The sequence below is a fragment of the Strigops habroptila genome, chromosome 2 (assembly GCF_004027225.2).
Source record: "Strigops habroptila isolate Jane chromosome 2, bStrHab1.2.pri, whole genome shotgun sequence".
Lineage (NCBI taxonomy): Eukaryota > Metazoa > Chordata > Aves > Psittaciformes > Psittacidae > Strigops > Strigops habroptila.
This window is the reverse complement of record NC_044278.2, coordinates 29,757,482-29,766,509: the sequence shown is the minus strand read 5'-3', so window position 1 is coordinate 29,766,509 and position 9,028 is coordinate 29,757,482. Positions and strand designations below refer to the sequence as shown.

At 44.0% G+C, this 9,028-nt stretch overlaps 1 protein-coding gene across 1 annotated transcript in view; it reads left to right on the top strand.

Moving 5' to 3' along the window:
* The first annotated feature begins 240 nt into the window (after positions 1 to 240).
* RUNX1 (RUNX family transcription factor 1) overlaps positions 241 to 9,028 on the top strand; it is a 172,376-nt gene continuing 163,588 nt past the window's right edge. Inside the window, exons 1-2 of the mRNA XM_030477907.1 lie at positions 241 to 530; positions 715 to 828. Of these exons, the coding sequence (XP_030333767.1) occupies positions 774 to 828 (55 nt within the window). The 5' untranslated portion in view covers positions 241 to 530; positions 715 to 773. The remainder of the gene's footprint in view (positions 531 to 714; positions 829 to 9,028) is intronic.

The following is a 9,028-nucleotide window of genomic DNA, read 5'->3' as shown; positions in this document are numbered from 1 at the left end:
ATGAGTTTGCACACCCTGCCTGAGCAGCAGACTAATGCTCGGGCTTGGATTACTATTGAATAAGCAGCAATGAAATCTCTATCAAAATAATCAGTACTTCCAAAAACCACAAACAACAAAACAAGAGGAGTTGAACTAACTCAGCAAGACCATTTGTAGCATCAGGGGCGGTGAGTCACTCTTCTTTTCCCTCCCTCAGCAGACGGCACTGGTGCCTCGCGCAGCCCCGGGGAGGGCAGGTGGAGTGGGTAGGGCATGACTTCAGAAAGCTAAAAAAAAAAAGAAAGAAAGAAAAAGAAAGTCGACATCACTCCGGTCACGTGATGCAAAGGGACCAATGGAGGCAGGTTCTGGAAAGGGGAACAGTTAAATTTGTAATTTTGGTTGTGTGAAACACTTCTTTGGGCCTCATAAACAACCACAGAACCACAAGTTGGGTACAGAGGCAGTCACACAAGAGCGGGTCCGGGATATTGGTCAGCAGGCAGGGCGAATCGTTTTGACTGCAAACCACAGGGTTTCGTAGAGTGGTAAGCATCATCAACCACAACCGACCCGCTACTTTTTTTTCTTTTTAAGAAACAATTTCAGAGTTCTTTTAGCAAAAGAACCTTATCCGCTTTGTGCTGCTCCTGAGGCACTGGGATAAAACAGAGCATGATGGCTGGGAGGAGGGTGGTAGCAATGACCGTTCTTCATCTTTCATTCCCCAAGGTAGAAGAAATCATACATTCCTTCACTGTAAAGAGAGAGTGAGTTTTAAAGAGGAAACAATGGCTTCAAACAACTTATTTGAGTCACTTCCTTCTTACCAGCACTTCTTGAGAGGTAAGTACTATTCAGACTTTCTAAATATACTTTTTACTTTCCCATACTTAAGAAAATGCATGTTTGGAGAGTATCTGGGGACATTCTTGTAGTACATGCTTTTTCCCACTTCAGTTTTCTTTGAGGCACTCTCATCGAAGCTAATATCTGAGCTTTCAGGAATACCATCTCATTACTTATCAGTCCATTAAAGAGATTATAACAAGGACTCATTTAAGCTGTTCAAACAACCATTGCATGCTTGTGAATTTTCTCTTCATAAATCAAAATGTTCTAGAATAAATCACAAGTACTAGTGCAGATACAAAAACAGTAGCACAAGACCCTTTTGATTCTTTTTGGCAGAATTATGACTTTTTGAGCCACTGCCATGAAAAATGACAGCCAGCAGCATACGACACATATTACAGGCTGAAGCACGGGGAGTGAGCAGCAAGCTGGTGTGTACAGCCAGCAGAGCGTGATACTGTCTCATTTATGCTAGACCATCAGCCTGAGTAAACGCATGTTCATGGGGGAGAAGTCAGGAAAAGCTTAGAAACCTACTTAAAGTTAGCTGCAACTCACGTGGCTCAGGAAAAGGAGCAGTGTGGATAAACTCAGAGATCCTGTTGATGCCATGCAGGTCTCAGATGGCTGCAAATTAACAGCAGCAGCCACCCTTAGAGAAGTGAAGCAGTCCTATAAGGGCTGACAGTGGAATTAAAGGGCTTCACCCAGCAATCTGTCTTTTTTCACCAGTGACCAAGAGCACTCAGAGACTCCTTCTAACGTTCTCACAACCCCCCGTGGAGCTAATGGTTTAGTCATGGGTTATTCATACAAGTAAGCCAGCGACTGGCACGAGAAACTTGTCCGCTTCCTCGTAACTACCTTCCTAAATAGCTCATGCTACAGCTGAACTTTTCCCCTTTCCATGCAAGCCCTCTGACCGCTCAAGCCCTTTTTGCATCAGGGCTGTTCCTGTGCGGATGACAAGGCACACAAAGCCTGTCGCAGACCGCTCGTCAAGCTTGGCCGGGGTGCTGCCAGAGAGCAGCACTTCATAACTCTTTATAGTTACAGACTACAGCTTCCCGGCCTCGCTGGCGGTGTCGGTGTGAGTCATGAGTTATTCGTATTAATAACCGGGCTGGGGAATGCGGAAGGGTCGTCCCAGCTGCTGTGTCACAACAAGCAGCAGTTCCGCCGGCACCCTGCCGCTCCTGCAGATCAGCACTCCCCGAGAGGGACGCGAGCGCAGGGCAGCCTGCCGAAATGCGAGCTGCTCTCCAGCCTTGCATCAGTTCTTTCCCCCCCGACCCCATGTCAAAAGTTCTTCTACATCTGTCTTTCCTGGCACTGGTGGAGAACGGAATCGCAGCGCACAGCGTGAGTCACTCAGGCTCACAGCACCTTCTAGCCTGGGCAGAGGAGATGCTGGAGGCTGAGCAAGAAGTGGCGAACTGCTCTGCAGCACTCGCAGCTGACATTTCCTCAGCACCCCTACCAAACAAAGGAAGCAATACTGCTAGAATAACAAGAAGGATCTTCCTGCATTTCATCAGACTTTTTTTTTTTCTCTTTTTCTGTTTTTTTTAGCTCACCCAACTGTTTACTGTTTAATCTCTAGCACAGGAAGGCTTGCTGAGGAAATTTTGTGCTTGTGATAAAACAACAAGAGTGAACCTCATGGGGTAGTGCTTGCAGTGAGAGCCAGAGCACAGCCTGTCCATGGGATAAGACGGGATGGGGACAGCAGAAACTGTATTGAAGGCAGTAGCCCAGAAAGCCTGAGAGCAGCTGGTGGGAGCCCAAGGACTGATCTGTCCAGAAAAGGAGGGGTTTCATTAAAGCTGGTTAATCCAGCAAGTGATTTAGCTCAACACTCCAGAATGGTTGTATTATCCTCCTTATTATGTTCTCATTTTTGCTGTTAACATTACAATAGCACCAGCATTTTGTGCTTATTCGTGGACTAGGCTGGAAGTCTTGCTAGGCTAGAAGTCACGCTAGATACCTTAAGATATTCATCCAGTTTGGGCAATTCAGGTACAGACCCTGGTGCACACCCAGCACAAGCAAGACCAAACTCCCACTGTACAATGCTAGAAAAGCTTGGGCAATAGTGCTTCAGTTGAGTTGTAAAGCAAACGTTTCATCATTGCAAAAGAATATTGTGTTTTGAACGTGGAAGCTTGTGACGGTTTTCCGGCAGTTCCCTTTTTGTTCCTTTCTTTACTCAAATGAACTTCACACAGTTTCAAAATCCTGGGTGCAGCAAAAGTAACACTTGGGCCTCAGAGCGAGAAAAATAAATCATCCCTAGGGTTGGTTGTTCTCACTCCCGTATTTCTCAATAGTGTTTACACAGACCAGTCATTCGAAATGTCCCAAATTGTCTCTTCTTTTTTTCCCGCCAAAATTTATTGCGCTCTCTCTCTTAACTGAAATCGTGAAGTAAAGGGAAAAATAACAAGCTGTTTTCTGCCATGGATTTCACTTTATCAGTCCATGCAGTTCTCTGAGAAGGAAATCCATAACTCTTTTTTAGCCTGATACTATGTGAAAATTGGGAAAAAAGAGGGGAGTGGGGAAGCAGAACCATTGTTCCAGCCCCTGTGAGCAGTGACAGACATAGAAAGCCTGACATATTAATTGAATGTGGTACACCACAAAGGATATGGCCCTTTTTCTATCACACCACACCAGGTCCTTGCTTCTGCCACTAGGTAAAGAAATGAGGATTACACTGAAACTTCCAGTGGTGTGCTCTGCATGCTGAACATATTCAAATGTTTGATGGCTCTGCTTTTAATGATGGCCTCATTTTCCTAATGGCCTCCCTCAGTTTAAAGTCTCGGCTTGGTGTTAGGACTACGGGGTAGGACCATCTGTAAGTGTCTTGCTGCAGTGCAGCCTGCAGAAAAACATCGCTTCATCTCTTTCTCAAATCTAGGACTGCATCATCAAGGCAGTAGTTTAAACTTTTATTCTAGCAAGATTCGTAGTATAATTATGCATTTGCTGGTTATATTCAGAGTTCATGTGTATTGTCCGGGTCAACACAGTGATACCTTTTGGGTAGGGGGACCAAAATGAGACCTGTTGGAGAGCCTTGTATTAAAGAGTAAACATACAGATTTTAAAGAGTGTCTAGATAGCTACATTATATTTCCCCACCCTGTAACTTCTTTTAACTAACTAAGGACATTAGACTGTCCTGTAAGGTTTCCTAATAGTTTTGCCTACGAAGGAAGACAGAATAACAAATCTTCTTGCAGGGTTTTATGGAGTTCTAAATAGCATGAAGCATAATATTTTCCAGGAGGGCACTTTTTCCTCATTTTTCCTTTTGCCGCGAGGTCGAATGATTTCAGTATACAAAGAAGGTTAGTCTTGGTTTTGCCTTTGTTGTATTTTTTATTAATTAATCATGGCAATGAATACTTGTGCTGCAACATTTTGTTGGTTTCTTATCAAATGGAAAGGAATTCCAGTAGAGCACTTTTCTAATATGGAAAAATACACTGTGCATACTTTCTTCTTAGTTCCAATGTGCCAAGCAGTGCCCAGTCACTGTGGGTTTCTTCCTTTGCAAATGATAAATAAAACTGTAGCAAGAAGCTCTTCCTGTTCTGAAGGGCTTCCTTGCCTGGACCTGTGGACATCTATACCTAAGGTTGAGAGCCATTGAAAGTACTCATTGAGAACTTCTCATTGAAAGTTAGTGGCTCTGACTTGCCTTGTGATGGGGTTTACATTGGTAGGCTCCTAAAGTTCCTGGTGCTGTATGTGAGCAGAATCATATACTAGGAGTAACTCTGCCAAAGATACGTTTCTCTGGGAGATGCACAGTACCTAACACTGCCATGTATTTTCATTCATTCACCAAGTAGAAGAAAACTATCTTTTCACAATAACATAAACTACATTCTTACTGTGTAGGGGTGAGAGAAAGTTTTCTGCCACTTTTGCAGACTGCCCAAACTGTAAGAAAGAGTTAATTTGCATCAGCATTATATGATACTAACTGCATCTTGTGAATAGGAAATTGAACTAAAGCTCATAAAAACCTTAGCTTACTAGAAGAAAAAAAAAAAATGCACAATGTCTGATTTACACAATCTTCTCTCAGTTTGAGCCTTTTTTTTAATTTAAAAGCCTTCAGAAACATTGCGAGACCTGAACATAGGAATTCCTGTGAAGCAAGGGGTAAAGTTCCTGACAGAGATGAATACACTGCTTTGGTAAGATCAAGAGATTTTATCCTAAGCCAAAATATTAGACTGTTTAACCAGTCATATTTAACATAGTGATATGTTGTGATGACAGCCTTAGCAAGGACTTAAGGTTATGGCTGGCTTGCAGATCCGCCACACTGGCTTGCCCTTTATCATGTGGCCATTAATAAGAGACTGTTGGATGGCAGCTCTACCACAAAAGCCAAACTCCAGCTCTGAGGTAGCTCTCTGGTGGGAAATAAAAGTATCTTCCGCATTCTACCGGTGCATGCAATATGAATGGAAAATACACTGCATTTTTTCATGACTAGAAGATAATCATGGTTTAGTTTGATTGCTAAGGCATGACCCCAAAAGAACAGTCTGCTTATCTTTAAATGCATGTGAAAGATAGTGATATTGGCAAGTTTATGAAAATAATTTATGAACTCTGGAAGAATTTTACTTCAGAACACAGAATGAGTATTGACATCATCTTGTTATTCAAGAGGGGAGAGTCTATACCAAAACCAAGAGTGGCAAATAAATTATTGTTCTTGGATTTAGAAATGGACATATTTGCTTTTAAAAGCTAAGCAGAGGCTATCCTAAGGAAACAGCAAGAGCATTTCTCTGTAAAACTATGAGGCTCTTCCACCAACAGGAGAAGCTCAAACAACTTTGACACCCTGCCACCTGCAGGTCCCAGTGGTCTCTGCTGCACATGGCAGGAGGTCCAGGCAGTGGAGATAGCATAAGGTCCTCTTGTGCTGTCATGGAGAACAAGGATGAACAGCAGAGTGGGCATGGGAGCTAAGGGGGAATGTCACTGGTAGGAAGAAGTCAGGGTGGGTGGTGCTCTGCAAAAACTGCCAGCTGCAGTGCCTCACTAAGGGGTAATTTGAGGTTGCTCACCCCTGTGACAAGGAAACCTGTCTGCCACTTGCATGCACGGGGCACGTGTTTGCATGTAGGAGTCTGCCACAGAGTACCTAGCTGTCCTTGGTAGCTCGGTGGAGGAGGAGGAGGGCAGTACCATGCAGCTATGATGTCTGTCAGAGGCTTAAGCTGCTTGTGCTGAAATGCATGGGTGCTGAAATGCATGGGTGCCTGGAGGGCTGCTGGGCAGTACCAGTCCAGCAGTGCCAGCACTAGGGCAAGAAAGAAGTAGCTCTAGCTCTGGGTAAGGACAGATGAAGGCTGGCTGGAGAGGGACCACCCAATCTTTGAATCCAAACCCCGCTTGGCATCTCTGTCTTCCCTGTCCAGCACAGGCCTTCTGAATTGCTGGGTGTGAGTTTAAATTGGGGTGTATGGTGTTTTGGGTGGAGTGGCTACCATGAGCATCAGGCTGCGCACAGAGACGAGACACTCCAGCTTCACGGGGGAGCTCAGGACAGGCCCCCTTCACTGCAGGGGATGAACCTGCATGAGCCTGACAGATTTTCTGTGTTCTGAAGATTGCAGTGTTCAATCTTCAGAACACTGGATGTGTTTGCTCAGATTTTGTTAATTTGCATCATCAAGGATGTGTTTGCTCAGATTTTGTTCAACTTTTATTTATTTACTTGTGTTTTCTCTTTGCTTGGGTTTTTTTTTCCTAAAACAACTAGTATAGTCAGCTCACCCCTTCACTCCTTTTTTCTGTGCTTAGTCAATGGAACAAGGTATGGTGGAATTGTTTTTAAACAGTGGGTGATTACAGGCTAGAACACATTCCCATAAAATACCATTGAAACCAAGAGTTTAGCAGGATCTTTGAAACAGCTGGGTCTGCATATACATAACAGTTTATTATTATGTACCAGCCATGTAAAGAAAAAAGAAGCTTTGGAAGGGTTAAGTTCTCCCTTGGACTCTCACTGTCACATTTCAGAGCACAAACCGACCTCTGTTAAAGCTTGGAAAGAAAGCTTCCCATGTAAGCACGTCTGTCATCTGCAAAGTGAATTGTGGCTTCCTCCATGACATCTGGCCACAGAGACAGACCACTGGCTAGGTGAATCACTAGTCTGAGAGAAGGACAAGAAAACATTACACTATCTCATTACCTCTTCTGTCATCTTAAGAGAATGGATAATATTTGTATAGACTTGAGTCAGCTTTCCGAATAGTAGATGAGTAGTAGGGGTATCTCCTCTCTGAAGTGTATTAATGAACTGTAGGGGCTGACAACAGTGGTGGTGTTTGGAGCAGTAGAACATCTACAAAGGTCTACAGTAAGCTGCTGAAGTCCATACATGCACCAGCATATCCACAGTGAATGCAAAAGACGTCATTCCTGCTGCCAGTGGAAAGGAGACTAGAAATTCTAGATACAGATTCCCGGTGTAATCAGTTTTCAAAAGAAATCCACTTACATCCCAGGAATGAAAGGCCTGGGCTTGTGACCAAGATACATTTTAGTTCAAAACATCAAAGTCTCTATAAAAGTGTATTCAGACAATCAAATTTGGGAAAAAAAATAAAGGGTATAGAAGAACTGACTGTGAAAGCAGGGAAGTAGAAAGTGATGATAGCTGCTACCTGGTAGAGATTCCAATTCATCCTTAATACTGTCCGCAGGGCTCACCACTTCTGCTTGCAAGTGAAACTCTGTGAAATTGGGTAGTTTCACTTCACGAAGACCTGTGAGAACATTTTCGCTGGCTTTGATCTATCTGTTGGTTTTAGTTTGGTTTTTGGTTGGGGTTGGTTTTTTTTTCCCCAGACTATGCTTTTTGTTTCTGATTCCTGAAGCAGTCCGAGTCAGGGGCTTGGGGCTTTTTCTTTTTCCTTCTAAGTATTTTGTCATGCAGTGTGTTTTCTGTTGTCTGGTTTTACACTGAAGTTGTGATTTTGAGATGTGCTCAGAAGCTGCCCTGAGGTTTTGACTGTAAGTTGAAAGGCTTACCTTTCTTACCTCTCTTACTGCACTTTTTGTGAGTGCAGTGGAAGGAAACTTGAAACCTGTCAAGCTGTATGTGATTTGCTACAAACATTTCACTTGGCTGTACTTAGGGCAAGCCTGCGGTCATGTCAAATCAGCAACATCAGAAGGCATTGACCAAGCCCTTCAAGTGCCTTTTTGTGGTCTTTAAACGAGAAAGATGACCTTTTGTGAAATACCTTGTGTGTTTGGGGTGAAGCGGACAGCGTGGAGCCCAGCATCTCTTTCCTTTGTGACAAATGTCTTGCACCTCCTCAGGCCCGGCACTGCCTGCATCTCTCGAGTCCATTTTCTAGGCGGTTTTATGGCATATATCTGTGCCAGACGCGTGCCTCGACGGTATCATGACATTTACAGAAGCCTTGAACAAGCACCAAAGGATGCCAAGCTCCATAAATGTTGCTAAAGCACCCTGCAGTTGCCTTTTGGCAAAGCCAGCTTGCTGAGGGCAGGTTAGAGTTGGGTGTCACAGCCTCTGCAGTGGGCAGACTACAGTGTTCAGGTATCTATTTATATTTGTTGTAGTATCAAAGGGTAGTAGAAGGCAAGCTAGCACAGCAAAGAGAAGGCTTTCATCTGTCTAGCAAGGATAAAATAGATGCAATCGCATGGGTGTAAGTCACCACCAGCCAACCCATGGTAGACATCAGTACACACCACAGTGGTGAGTGGGGGTGGGAGACACACCTCTGGGTTTTCACTACTGTTATTATACTGGCTGGGTACATTTAAGCTAGCACGGCTCTACTCCCACATGCCTGCAGGCGCGCTTCCCCTGTTCTCTACAGACATGACCAGGAGCAGAAAAGCATGCCTCAGAGCCAGTTCTTAGGGTAATATCCTGGCTCCATCCAGAAGACGATGGCTATCAACTGCAGCAGGAATGCATCTGTCCTGTAAGAACAAAGAAACCTGCGAGAAAAGTATGAAGTTTGAATAAGACAGGAGGTGAACTCTGAACGTTGATGTTGACATGGGGGCTGAAAGAAACATACCATTAAGATGGAAGTATAATTCATGTAGTGCCAAGTAGCAGAACTATGGCTTGAGAATTAAAGTTTTTGTCTCT